Source organism: Silurus meridionalis, chromosome 4 (assembly GCF_014805685.1).
Source record: "Silurus meridionalis isolate SWU-2019-XX chromosome 4, ASM1480568v1, whole genome shotgun sequence".
NCBI classification, from domain to species: Eukaryota; Metazoa; Chordata; class Actinopteri; order Siluriformes; family Siluridae; genus Silurus; species Silurus meridionalis.
In genome coordinates this window covers 30548804-30563881 of record NC_060887.1, presented here as the reverse complement: position 1 = coordinate 30563881, position 15078 = coordinate 30548804, and the positions used below count along the sequence as shown (strand labels likewise).

The following is a 15078-nucleotide window of genomic DNA, read 5'->3' as shown; positions in this document are numbered from 1 at the left end:
CTGTATCATGGACCCCAGCTTTCAAGCAAGCTGGGATATGTGAAGAAAAGAATTTCACTGTGCTTTAAGGTATATCTATTATTATTATTATATGAAAACTATCAAAAACAATATCATTGTTCCACAGAAAAGAAATGAAAGTGTTTGCTTGAGCTGAAATATTGCTTGTAGACTCTCATACAATTTTTCATTGGTACATTATTCTTTTCATTTAAGACAAGAGCTTGATCAAAGTCAAGCAAACAACAAAAACACAAAGAAAGTCATGAAATTAACTTTTTTTATTCACACCAATTTCTAGTCCACTATGTTAGAATGGCACATCAGCGTCACTCCCCTACGTTCCTATGTTGTTCATTTGTACGTATGTACAAGCTATAAAAAGTCTATAAATAATGCTTTAAAAATTAAGTGGGCCACAAAGCCTTCATGGGAGGGCTCTCTCTTTCTCTCTCTCTGCAACCAATCACTACCCTACTAACCACTTCAGACTTTTTTCTTTCTTTTTTCTTTTTTAACAAAAAAAGGCCCGTAATGCATTTTCTACACAATTGAGAAAGAGGCATTAAAATACATTGTCTGATAAAGCACTTAAGAACTAAAGAACAGAACGAGAAAATAAAATACAGATGATGGTTTCAAAAAAAAAAAAAAAAAAAACGTTTATTTGAAGACACAAGGACAGCACAATGCCACATGAATGTACCACTGACACAAAATGTGAATTTTCCGATTTAGCATTTCATAGAAACAAATTTGCAAACTTGAAGTAAACAAATAGAATATATACACTGAGGTAAAAATACATTGGTCTTTGAAGGAGGTATGTTTTTCCCCTATGGATTACTTTGTGACCTTTTTTTTTTTTTTTTTTTTTTTTGACTAATTCAGCCTTTCACCTTTTTTTTTTTTTCATCTTTTAAGAAATTTCCTTAAAAACCAAAATGATGCAAACATTAGAAATCAGTCACATGCAGTGCATCATTCTATATGGAATACAAAACACAATAGAGTCAAACTTAGGCACCAAATAAAACTTGATAAAGCTTTTTTTTCTGCCTTTCCATCATGTATGCACACACACACACACACACACACACACACACACACACACACACACACACACATACACACGCCCACGCACACACAGAATGAAAAAGCACCTTGGTTGGCTCCACAGTCCTTTAATGACCCAGACTCCTGCTTTTCTCCACGCCGGTCCATTTCCTTCAATTTAAATCATATCAAATCAGCTTCACTGTTTCATTACCTATTCATATGATTTTTGGTGCTACCGGGCCACCGTTCCTCCAGGATCTTTCTCACAGTGTCCGGATGTTGGCATAGATAAAGAAATCGAACTGTAATAAATAACTTGGCAATTGCCAGTAGAAAGCCTGAGGACTGTGTCGCCGTATACATTTGCATAACTTACTCACCCGTCTGTACGCCCTCTCCGGGATACGCGTGACCTTTATTGGAACTGCTCAGCGGGTTGCGCTTTAATTAGTGGGAATGTTTACTTTCGCATCTGCTGAGATGCTTTTACCTCTACAGGGTAATTTAACCTCCCCCACAGAAAAAAGAAAGTATGAATGAAAAAAATTTTGTGCAACTTTTTTGTGCATGGTTGCATAAAAGAGCTGCATAATGCATCACAGAAAGCAAACAGATGAGCAAACAGTTGTGCAGGAGTCTGGGCCATATTTGCAGGACCCCTAATTAAAAAACACTGTCATTTAAATTCACCCAGGATGAGTGTATCCTCGCCCATGTTCGAGGGTGCAGATGGGTTCGGAGGCACAGAAGTAAGTGACATCGAGAGCAAAAAAAAAAAAAAGGAGCGGGAGAGAGGTCGAGGAGCCGGTCCGAAACAGTTTGCCCATTTCCTACTGTACGTAATACACCGTATGAAAAAACAACAACAAAAAATCTCCTAGCTACAAGACGAACGCAGTGAGAAAGCGAGCATTACACGGCCAGTCCTCTCGCTCTCACCCGCTCGCATGGAACCAGAGGTGCAGCGGTATGGATTTCCTGTTAAAAGTCATAGCTGGTGTGGTTTGACCTGTGAAGGTCAGGAGGATACCTGCATGTTACTGTGAGGAAATACCTGGTTATGCATGTTTTTTTTTACATCTAAATAGGTCACTGGTGAATCCGTAAAGAAAAAAAGGCTGCTGGTGATTTAAGACAGAAATATGTCAGAGAGAAGGAAAAGAAAAAAGCATGGCCGGCCCAGGAACATCTGCAGTGGCACGATGAAATCAAAATTTCCCCAAAAAGTATGATATTTTTTAGCCTTCGAAGTAACCTTAGCAATAATAAATGACCAAAATCTAATTTTCTTCCCATTGTCACTCTATAATACCTTCTGGAGGGAATGTGCTCTATCCTTGAACATACTGGGTTCACTTTAACCTCTTCAGCTGTACAATTTCTCTTCACTGAATCGGACGTGCCACAGGGCCAGCAGGCTAACGGACAAGTTCACATACACTTAGATACTTATTTACAATGTACATATTTATACACACTTCCTCCACCATACATTTATTCCATTTAGGACATTCCTCAGCATTTTAAAAAGAAAGGATTGTTTTTCCCCTAGGGGTGGGGTGGGTGAACAAAAGTGACATTACACTGTACAGGAGCAGAAAAGGGACGTCTGTGTCCTGTAATTAAAAAAAAAACTTGTGATGCGGTGCGCCAGAAACCTAAAAATGGCGTTATATGTCTAAAATGAATGAATTGATAGTTTATAAGTACAAAAACAACAATCCACTCCCCCCCCAAAAAAATAATTCTATTCAAACACTGCAAACGAAATGAATAATTATCATGAGAACTCAAATCCTTTTTGTGCTCCTGTACACAGGCAGAAAATGCAGCAAACCCGCCTCAAGACACGATCCCAGTTATATTTTTCCCCCTGAAAAGCAAGCGACAGAAGTGAACATCCGTTTGCCACACTAATAAACATGCACAGTGTGTTGTGTCTAATGATAAAGGTTGTTTTGGCTGTAGGGTAAAAAAGCTTGTATATAATCAGTATAATCACAGTACAGGAATGCACTGTAAACATGCCATGATATTCAGAGGCAGTCTTGGCCACTGGGTGTTAATTATGTTCCACAGTAAAAAAAAGGATCAGGAAAATAAAACAAGCAAAACATGATGAGCATGCTAAGTACCATGCTTCAGCTCGCACTATAGCTTTAAAATGGAGGCTTAAAAGAAAGTGGACTTTGCTCAATCATCCAAACAATAAATTTTGTAGTTTAGATTATTACACACCACTTCTGAAGGCTGAGCTCAGAGGAGGACTTATTTTCTCATTATTCAAAAAATATTGGGACACCTGACTTTTCCTGCCTATGTGTTTCTTCACCAAACTGTTCTGGAGGCACACATTTGTATAAGAAGTCTTATACTAGGAGACCAAAACCTGTTTCAGCATGACAAAGCCAGCTCCATGAACATATGGTTTACATGGGGTGGATACATGGTTGAAGATCTTCACTGGTCTGTTATAGAGCTCTGACCTCAACCCTACTAAATATCTTTGGGATGAAATGGAGCGCTGACTGCACCCCAGGCCTCCTCATGTCAGCTACATCAGTACCTGAACATCCTTGAGGCTGAATGGGCACAAGTCTCCACAAACACATGCTAAAATCTAGCAGAACATCATCTGAGAAAAGTGGAGGTAATTATAACAGCAAATGGGGACTAAATGTGGATGTTTAAGATGCACATACGGTCACTTATGGGTGTGTGTCTGAAAACCTTTTGTTTATATAGTGTTAACGTTTCTATAGAGTAGATGATCCACAGAGATTGATTTAAGAAAGTGTGGTGAAGTTTTCTTTTCAGTTTAAGAACTAACAGCTGTAGCAGGTCTTTAAGGTCATTGTTTCTGGTGTATGTTTGATTAACACAATCTAACTTGTAACAAGATGTATCTAGAAATGAACAAAAAGTATGATGTGTAGTAATAAAAACGTGTTGTACCCATCGAGTATGTGCTGTAGGAAGATTTCCCACCCGTCGTTTATTGGTCGATTTCCTACAACAGAGCTCAGCGGCGACACTTTTCGAATGCGATGTTTACGTTGTGACCATAAGCTTATTTGTGTGGCAAAAAGATCGTCCTTCTACACATATAACAAACAAAACTGCTCGATCAGTTGCTACATTTAATCCCTCCAATATACACAATATTAACCCTACTGTTTAAGCACAATTAAGTGAAATCATTTCTTGTTTCTTTCTTTCTTTCTTTTTTTTTTTTTTTTTTTTTTACAAAACAGGAACAAACAATGCTATTGGTCCCTTAAGGCTTGCACAATAGAAAGTTGAAGCAGTCAACAGGATTTTGCTTACATTGTACATCTCATACACGCACGCGTGCACGCACACACAAAGAGGGTTGCCATAAAATGCTGGAAAATCTATGGCTTAGTAAAAGATCTATTTGCTATATAGATAAATGAATATACCCCATCATCTCTTCAACACTGAAAACACAGAGTACCATAAGAAAGACATTTTTTTTTTACATGGCAATTCAATTAATGCTGATGTGTTCAACTTCAAACATTGCATTGTTTTTAGTTATACTGCTCAGAGTTTCTTTTTTATTTCATCATCTTCTTCTTTTAGCTTTTACTTTGTACATTGTCGTCCAGTCGTCTGCATTAAGCGCCAGTCTGTGAGAGTAGCTCAGTTCATCCAAATCTGTGTGTCAGTTATGAACAAAAACAGAGTGCCTTTCTGGGAAAAAAAAAAAAAAAACAGGCCCGACACGACCACATTAGACCTCGGACCATCCTCTTTTCTGCATCAGGTGTGTCAGGGAGGAGCGAAAAACGTGACAGCCGATCCTCAGCTGCCGTTTAGCAACAGGGACCCGGTGATCAGCTTTACTGGAGATGAACTGAGGTCTGAGCTGAAACGTCCCTCTGTGCTGCACTGAAGATGATGACGAATAGGAAAAGGATGATGTAAAACTGAAGAAATGGCACCAGCAAGTTGTGTGTGGTGGCCCCTCGCTAACGTTCGCTGCGTGTGCATAATAACAAAGACGGACTCCGTGACGGACGAGCCTTCGCGACGGTGACGCTCGTTACTGCTTTCTTTCTTTCTCCCGGTTAGACGGACAGCGAAAGGTACAGGGGCCGAGCCACGGCATGAGGGAACGTTGGTTTAAAGCAGTGGCACTTTCCGGTAACACCTGGCTTGGAGGGCACGGATGCCATTGTAGCTGTTGTAACTGTTGCCGTAGTAACAGAACATATCAAGATATAAAATATAAGATAGGATTTCTCTATATTGCATATGTTGCAGCATGTTTGCCAAGACTGAATGAGGTCATGTCCAGTTTGTTGGGAAAAAAAAAACCCAAAGCAAAAAAAATAGGTACAAAAAAAAAAAAGTGTTGAGGAAAGAGAGAAAACACAAGGTGCAAATTCCCGATCGAGACATCCAGCAGATCTCATCTCTCCAAGGTTAACAGGAAAAAAAAAACAGTACCTGACCATTAAATGACCTTTACTGGCTAAAGTCTTTCATACAAAGCTAAAGGAAGGAAAAAAAAAAGATCCAAACGAGCCTTCATTCTTAGTGCTCATGTCCATCATGACCTTCTCTCCCTCTTTCACGGAGAAAAAAAGTCGTAATGCAATATTCATGGATAATCAGAAGAATGAGAATGACCATTATAATGAACAGATATTTAAAATAAAACAAAAACAAAACAAAACAAAAGCAGTAGAATAATATGTCAAGGTGTGTAGCTGTCCCGGAGCGCAGGCCTACATTTTAATTCCCTCCTGCTGGCTGAGCTGAGAGAGTGTCTTCTTGATGCGTAGGGCGGTGAGGCGAGCAGCTCCGTTAGCATACCAGCATTCTCGCATGATCTTCGCCATCACCCGCAGAGCCTGAACACAGCGAGACACGGAAACATCCGGTGAGACTCACACAGACAGACAGTCATCAAACATCAGCCTGACAATATATGGTTCAGAATACACACACACACACACACACACACACACACACACACACACACACACACACACACACACATATATACAGGAAGTTAGTGGTTAATGCATTAGACTTTTGATGCGAAGGTGAGCTCAAATCCCAGCTATACCATTCTCAAATCCTGAACTGCTCAGTTGTATCTTCTTATTCTTTCGGCTGCTCCTATTAGGGGTCGCCACAGTGGATCATCCGTCTCCATAACCCCCTGTCCTCTACATCTGCCTCTTTCAAACCAACTACCTGCATGTCTTCCCTCACCACATCCATAAACCTCCTACTTAACCTCCTCTTTTTCTCCTTCCTGGTGGCTCCATCCTCAGAATTCTCCTACCGATATACCCCATGTCCCTCCTCTTCACATGTCCTAACCATCTCAATCTCGCCTCCCTCACCTTGTCTCCAAAACGTCTTACAAGCATTATCCCTCTAATAAATTAATTTTTAATCCTGTCCATCCTCGTCACTCCCAACGAAAACCTCAACATCTTCAGCTCTGCTACCTCCAGCTCCACCTCCTATCTTTTACTCAATGCCACTGTTTCTAATCCATACAACATCACAGGTCTCACCACAGTCCTATAAACTTTCCCTTTCACTCTCGCAGACACTCTTCTATCAGTTGTATGAATGAGATAAAAGGAAGTCGATCTAGATAAAGGCATCTGCTGAAAACCGTAAATGTAAAAAGGTTTGTCCACCCTTAGAAAACGAAGCAATTAATGACAAAGCAAAGAATTTTAAAGCAGCAAGACACTTAGTGTATGAGTTTTGACAGATGCCCCTTCATTCTCTACACTATACAGAGAAAAGTAGTGGGAAGTCTAATTTTTCCAGCCATATCTGTTTTTTCTCCAAACTTTTACCACAGAGTTGGAGGCACAGAACTCAGCTAAATTTTAGTTCATTACATAATATAAAGAAAAACAGTTTGTGGACACCTGACCATTGTTCCAATTGATCCCAATGGTGTTTAAAAGGGATGAGGTCTGAGCTCTACAGCAGACCAATTAAGATCTTCCACTCCAATTCAATGTAGAGCGTATCTTCATGGAGCTGGTTTTGTGCACAGGGGCAGTGTCATGCTGGAACAAGTCTGAGTCTTCGGTTTTAATGTAGTGAAAATTGAATGTCCCACATCCAAGGACATGCTATACAATTGTGTGCCTCCTTCTTTTTGATAAATATTTGCGCAAAAAACATGTATGGCTGGAAAATTCAGTTTCCCAACACTTTTGTCTATATAGTGTATGTCTCTGTTTTATTTAGTTGCTTGTCCTTGTCACACCTTTTCTAAGCTTCTACATTTCATTTATACAATTCTACTCTTAAAAAATGGTAATTAATCTCAAATAAATCGATTGCATTACTGCCTTTTCCTTAATTATTCAGCTCACGTTCAAGCTATGAGGATGGAGGTATTGGAATCTTTTGGGACGTTCTCAGGTAAAGTGAATATAAGTCTACTTCTCTGTTCCAGCCTGCAGTAAGACCTGAGCTAACATAAATTATAAATAGCGATGATACATAGTGTACATTAAGTACACATGCCTGTAGCACTGAACTGGCAAGATCGATCTTAAGAGTTTGGATCTCTGTGCACACTGGTCACCAGCTTGAGACAGATCTGAGCTGCACTTCTTCAGGTTCAACTCTACGGGGTGTCCGAAAAGTCAGAAACCAATGAGGATACGTTGTGCAACTGTATCGATCTGAATATGTCAAGAAAAATACACAAAACTATGATGTATCGGTTGAGAAAAAAGGGGCAGATTGCTAATTACATGAGTATGCCTACTTTTATTGCTTTCGGACTTTTCACGTAACCTGTACATTTAATGTAAAAAATAAAATACTGAATTGATCACGAATCTCATTCATTTTGACTTGTAAAGCACGTTTCAGATTTCTGCTAGAAGACCGGTGGTATTCGTTTTGGTCCAGTGTGTTGGGCTAGCTATATAATATAATAAGTAATACATTTAATTAGGCACACCATCGCATTTCGCTCCCGGCTACCAAATATTTTGCACAACACTAAAAATCAAATTAGCCTTGTTTGGCTTCAGACAGAATGAAGGGCAGATGGTAAGTCTGAACAGCAACACCAACAAAATCCTAATGATCTGGCTTATAGCCACTCGACGTTATGCAGCTTAAATGCAATTAAATAACAGTGAAATGGTCACGTTATATAAAATTTGCAGTTCTTTCCTGGATCGTGCCCTTGCTATCAAAAAATACAAATGAAAAAGATTTTTAAGAAAATGATATTAATGCTTCAACTGAAATGCCGCAGCCTGTCAGAATAGGAAAGAGCGCTCGGTAGACGAGAAATGTTGCTGTGGGAATGCAAAGCTGGGCTGTCAGGAAGCTTTAGCACTGTTTTAAACAATTTTTCCTTAAAGTATGTCTCATGTCAGAATAAAATAGGCTGCAATAAAAAAATATGCTACTGAGCATGTGGGCCACTGCATTCAGGCTTTTCTCTACAACAGTCCAACAATATACACTGTAGGGACAAAAGTTTAGGGACACTTGATAATAAGATTCTTAGGTGGTTTCTGAACATCCATTCCACATTTAATCCCCGTTTGCAGGTATCTTCACTCTTCTGGGAAGATGTTTCACAAAAATTTGGAGGTTGATTGTGGAAAATTTACAAGGGTGTTTCACCTGAAAGGTTTTCAATAGGGTTGAGGACAGAGCTCTATAGCATTCCACTTAAGATCTTCCACTCCAATGCATTTAAAGCATATCCTCATGAAGCACATGTTTGGGTTCGAATAAAGAGATAATTTAATGCTACCGCAACCAAAGACACCCTATACAAATGTTTACCTCCAATTTTGTGGCCTAAATCGTTTTTTTAATTAAATACAAATCCTACCAATACATCGTTGGAAACATTATGCTGAAAACCAGCGATGTCAGCACAGCCTGTGTATTCCGCAAGACTGTGGAGTTATTTCTGTTCGTACCTGCCCATGAGAGTTTCTAACAAATTTAGTTGGTTCTGTTTCCCAAAATATAAACAAAGATGTAGCCTAATTTCAACCACCACAGCCCTGTTTTGGTAGGTTCTATGGGCAGGATCAATGCATCTTTCGTTGTCCCATGAGCTTCATGTACTCACAGGCATGTGATAGTAAAAACCTCCTGCTTGTGCAAATCCCAATGCACACCTGTAGTCTCAACCAGATGCTCTGTGATCCTTTCTGAAAAGCTTTAATAAGAAAAATAATACAAAAAAAAAACTATTCATATGGGAGTTTGGAAAAATATATATTTCTGACCTTTTTCTTTCTTTTTTTTTTTTTTTTGTTGAAGCATTTTTTGGTTCAGTGAGACAATACACACTGTAGCCTTAAATTCCTGTTTTAGAAGTTGACTAAACCTGAGTGAACTGACACAGATGAGTGAACTGCCTGTTCAAATCTTTTATTAGACACCCCAAAAGACCATGACAGCATGTCAAATAAAGATTTCAAGCTAATCTCTGAAAAGGGATCTAAAAATAAAAGTACAAAGTGACTGTGTTTGTAGGAAGTTTGGCTACTTTTGTACAAAAAAAAAAGAAACCTGTCTGTCTATCTGCCTGTAGCTGGAGGTTTGAACGTTACTGTCACACGGAGTTAAAGTGTTCACCACCAAATAACAGAATGAGTAATAAGAACAGACAAGTAAAAAAACAAGGCTTTCTATCCACACTGTTTATGCAACAACAAACATGCAGCAACTCAGCGCCATTCATTCATTTATCTACATTATTTCTGTTCTGTATTTCTGTCTACACTGCTATAAAACCCTTCCAGTATGCATTTCCAGAATGTAGCAGATGTTACTTTTGTGGAGTTTGGTTTTATTTTTATTAGATGAATCTTCATTTGCAGCAGACGGGCAGGTCATTTGAAATGTCTTCATGAAAAGTGCAAAATCCATAAGAGTGTTTTACTGCAAAGTGGTATTTCTATGGGTAACCATTTCTTCATTGATATTCAGCCCAATCCCCGGAACACTGGGTACATTGCGGGAATACATATTAAATGGGACACAAGATCATCGCAGGGCACAAGACACATTCGTTCCAACCAACAATTTGGGAATTTCTATCAGTCTGTCAGGACTGACTGTCTGACTGTCTGTCTATCTATCTATCTATCTATCTATCTATCTGTCTGTCTGTCTGTCTGTCTGTCTGTCTGTCTGTCTGTCTGTCTGTCTGTCTGTCAACATCATTCCAGTTATCACATGAAGATTTGAGGATGAACACAAACGAACCCTGATTTTGTCAGTTCAATCAGCTGATCCTGGCCTTCCATTCAATAACCTATCTATCTATCTATCTATCTATCTATCTATCTATCTATCTATCTATCTATCTATCTATCTATCTATCTATCTATCTATCTATCTATCTATCTATCTATCTATCTATCTATCTATCTATTCAATTAACTATATTATTATTTATTTTAGTAACTAGTTTTGGAAATGTTGACTGTACAAATAAAAGAAAAATAAATAAAAGAAATGTCATTCCATACAGTACTCGGAGCTTCCCCATGAAGATAATTAAATACTGGCACCCCACTCCCTGCTTGAAAATTTCCAAAAAACAAATACAGTAATAACCTATATAATTAACATATTTCAGGCATTAAATAATGAAAAAAAAAAAAGATAAATAAAGGTAGTGCCAAACAATGTTTCACAATATCTGGGAAGAAAAGTTTCTTGTTTGTCTTGACATGGTGCAACACCTGGCCATAATGCACAAACTGTGGTCAATTCCGAATGAGCTCCTTAGAGAGGTCATTAAAAAACAGCCATTTTCACTATTCCTGTTTTAGAAGGTAGCCCCAGTGAAGCAAGAGTGTGTAAATGTAATCTCAGCCCTGTCGCTGTCCCAGCAAGACAGCCATGGCTGTGACACCTGTGTGTGTGTGAGTGTGTGTGTGTGTGTGTGTGTGTGTGTGTGTGTGTGGGCGACCGAGTCGTAAACACAGGCAGAATGCACCATCTGCTTACATTACTCTACCAAACGCTGCAGACGTCATGCGCTAAATCACACCCTACAAACACTGCAGGCGAGCCGCCAGGTTTACAATAAACTCATCCAGGAAGCAGGGCAAACGTAGCACGTTAGTCAATTTGATACTCTCTGGGAAAAGAAAGGGGGAAAAAAAAAAAGAAGAGTGTCCAGGATCGAGGTGGAGCAGATGCTGATTACATTACGGAATCGCATTATGGTGAATTAGGTCTAATGTGATTGTGTCTCTTTTCTGTGTAATAAAAAGGACACTAATAAATGTGCAGTGGAGGACGTGGCTTCTGCGGGCTTGATGGATGGCAAGCGATAGTGGAAGGAAATTTGAGAGAGAGAGCTCGAAACGCGGCAGTCTCTCGCTGCCTCACACGCACATCTCTCCTGGGAGCTGCGGTTTGCCTCAAATGTTTGGCTCTGATAACAGCAACAAACACACATAGGAATTTTTTTCCGCTTGTCTCTGAACTGCAGATTCTTCACCCGGTGCCCTCTTAGATATCTCCGAAAGCCGTGAAGGTTGTTAGGAAAAGTGTCTTATAGAGACGTGTCTCCCGCTGTGGAAAGAAAAGAAGGGACACGACTAAAAGATGTTTGGTGAGTGTTTAGGATCGAAGACGTACCTCACAACTCTGCCATCTGTTGGGAATGTTGGGCCGTAATTTCTGCTCGCATACCACCTTCCTCATCTCCTCCACTGACGGATCTGACTGCACCAGATCGTAATACGGCAACTGGTAGTCTTCGTGAATGCCTGAGAACGAGGGGGGGATCAAAGGTTACTGTGTCGCACAGTCTCTTCATTATATGCTGTTTAATATGTATTGCAAAAATGTAATTAAAGACAGACAGGGAAAATGTAATTGTATCAAATTATCTAGCAAAGTGCACCAGTGATACGGAAAAACAGTCATTTTTAAGTGAAGTACCTCCGATCGAGCATCTGCTTGCAATTTCCCAGAAGACTAAGCCCATTGCGTAGATATCTGCTCGCTTGAACGACTCAAAATGCTTCATATTTATTGAATCGTCAAGGACCTCAGGGGCCATGTACCTGTCGGGAGGCAGTTTGGAGAATTTAATTAGAAGGCATGCAGTCGCACAAAATAAAGAAATAAATACAAACCAAAATATTGCTTCACAGATTAAAATTCCAGCTCTGCAGAAATGACAGCAATCTCTGCAGAAAGCAACCAATTAAAAACCAAAAAAAAAAAAAAGAAAGAAAAATATGCTCAAATATTGGAGACCAGTTTTAAACAAATTAGGGTCTATTGTTGTTTCGAAGGCTAGACAGCACTGCAAATTCAGGAGAACTAATATACCAGTTAATTCTGGGTAGTCGGTGACATGTTGAACAGCACTGGCAACACATTTCTCTGTGTGTATTCCTCCGCTTGTCTCTAGTTGCTACATAAGAACTAGAAAATATCTAGATATCCAGAAATAGTTAGTTAGTACCTAGTAGTAGTACAGACTGTAACACTACACACATCGCACAACACCATCACATCTTTGGGACAAACTTTTCACCTTGACAGTAAACAATATTTGGTCATATTGTGTCTAAAATGTCATTTACTTCATTGCATAAAACCCAGTTCTGATCCCGAGTACCACAGCATTCATGCTCGTGCATTATTAATCAAGACAGACAGACAGACAGACAGACAGACAGACAGACAGACAGACAGACAGATAGATAGATAGATTTAATATGGATGAATACCACAACCACAAGGACAAGTTATTATTTTTTTTTTGAAAGAGTCTAAAGAGAGTGAAAAGTGAAGCTGGTTAAAGATTGCTATAACTCAAGTGATAACAGGAACTTTACATTAGATGCAACTAAAAAGGGATAAAAAAAAAAAATAAGTCTGACATGGTGTGATTAATAAATCGTTGTAAAAATATTTGGGAGACTGTTGTTGTATAAGAGGGATGAAATGTTTTGGGATGAGTTGGCATACAAAAATCTCCACTTGACATTCCACACATTTCCATGTCTGTCATTTAAACGGCATTTCCTGTTGAGTTCTGCTCCTTTCTTAATTAAGGAAAAAAGAAAAGGAGAAAACTTTAAAAGAATACACAACGTGCGGTTGTAGGAATTTGTGCTTTTCAAGTCACAGGCACTGATGTGAGGTGAGAAGGTTTGGGGTGCAGTCAGTGTTCCAGTTCATTCACTTGAATTGTCATGCTGGAACAAGTCTGGGCCTCTGAACTCCAGTGAAGGAAATGGTAAACTAAACTATAGGCATCCTTGTCAACTTCAACTTTGTGGCAGAAGTCTGAGGAAGTCTGAGGAAAGCCGACACAAGGCTGAGATGGTCTGGTGTCCACAGATGTGGCAAGCCATTAATGCATTTAAAAGCGAAAGGGTAACAAAATGTTTTCTAGAAATGCATGTAAGCTATTCAAAACAAGTCTGTTGTTTCTTTGTGGGTGGGGTTCAGTAGAAGATAAGAGCAAGGCTCAGCTGGAGTTTCCCTGTAACCCATGATAGGAAGGAAGGGCGTCAGCTCAGCTAATCTCTCCGAATACAGAGCAGACTGAAGCCATGGCTTTAAGAGCATCTCCATTAATCCAGATACACTCCAGGGCTGAGAGAGCTAAAGCTTGGGCCTTGAACTAAGACATTGCCTGCCTTTTACCTGACGCTTTTGGCCCAGTCAGGAACTGAGGAGTGAGTCAGTGCCAGAACTCTCAGTGACACTCTCTCAGAGCTCAAGCTCGATAAATATCTGGATACGAGCGGCGAGCTGTCCTGCATTTCACACCATTACATTCAATCACCATGTCCTCTTGACTTGGAGTGAGTGTTTACTGCGGCTATCCTCTCAAAGCTGCCTTCACGACGTGCCAGCTCGCTAAAGTGAGTGAGAATGGCGCTCAGCAGTGGTGTGGATCCGACAAGCAGGCAAACTGTTCCTCTGGCTCCTTCGAAAATTCAGGACTTATCACGGCACAAAACCCTAGGGACGGGTTGCCATGAGCCCCGGATACAGCCCTGCCACTCTTTAGCGCTCATTTAATGCCCAGGAGATGTGAAGCCAAATTGCGTTGCATTCTTCAAGCCTGCTGGCTTACAACGACAACTACGGCTTCTTTTGAATTAACGCCTCCTACGGGTTCATTAGAGCGATTTTCCACGTGACTTAACAGCGAAAGAACAACGGCGCGCCAAACCGCCGCTTGTCTGAAATGCTGCTGAGTTTCGGCGAGGGCAGGTTTGAAGAATAATGTCATCCTTTCTAAAAAAATAACTCAGACTCCTGTTCAACTCTCAGAGAGGAGCTCTGTGTGTGTGTGTGTGTGTGTGTGTGTGTGTGCTCTCTCCTGCAGTGGAGAGACAGTGTATTTGTATGAGCTGTGGGTTACTGTGCAGTGACTCACACGTCGGCTGTCTTCTCCTCATTCGCACGCTGTTCTCTCCCTTCATTCACTACCCACTGCTATAAAAGAAACTGGAAACTACTGAGAGGCAAAGTGGCTTCCTATTGAGGTAAGAGGTGTGTTTGGACTGCATTAGCACCACCAGAGTGCAAGACTTACAAACTATCAAAACAACCACAGGTGAATGATCTGTTTGTATCAAAACATTTCTTAGGCCTGTAAGTCGGAGTGTTTCAGAAAGCTTACAAGTAAAAATTCAAAAATCAAACACAACAGGACATGCTCAAGTGAAAGCATTGGTGATTACTTCTGTTTTACGCTAATGATCACAACCAAAGTGTGCTATTGTTCTTATAGTGCCACAGAAACCCGACAATAATCTACTTATGAAATGTATTAACACACAAAACAGTATGGTTCTTTAACATTTATAGTTACACTCCAGGACAGAAAACCACAATGCTGAAGACACACAATCTGTTCCCTCTGTTCACAAAGCCAGCTCAATGAAGATACGTTACATGGGTTGATGTGGCCCCCTTTAGAACTCTGACCTCAACCCTATTTAACACCATTGGAATGAATTC

General features: G+C 40.0%; 1 protein-coding gene across 1 annotated transcript in view; it reads right to left on the bottom strand.

Moving 5' to 3' along the window:
• Positions 1-266: 266 nt before the first annotated feature.
• The window catches only part of tgfbr1b (transforming growth factor, beta receptor 1 b), a 77340-nt gene continuing 62528 nt past the window's right edge, over positions 267-15078 (bottom strand). The window contains exons 7-9 of the mRNA XM_046848484.1: positions 12025-12149; positions 11719-11849; positions 267-5942 (exon numbers count right to left, since the gene is read on the bottom strand). Of these exons, the coding sequence (XP_046704440.1) occupies positions 5817-5942; positions 11719-11849; positions 12025-12149 (382 nt within the window). The 3' untranslated portion in view covers positions 267-5816. The remainder of the gene's footprint in view (positions 5943-11718; positions 11850-12024; positions 12150-15078) is intronic.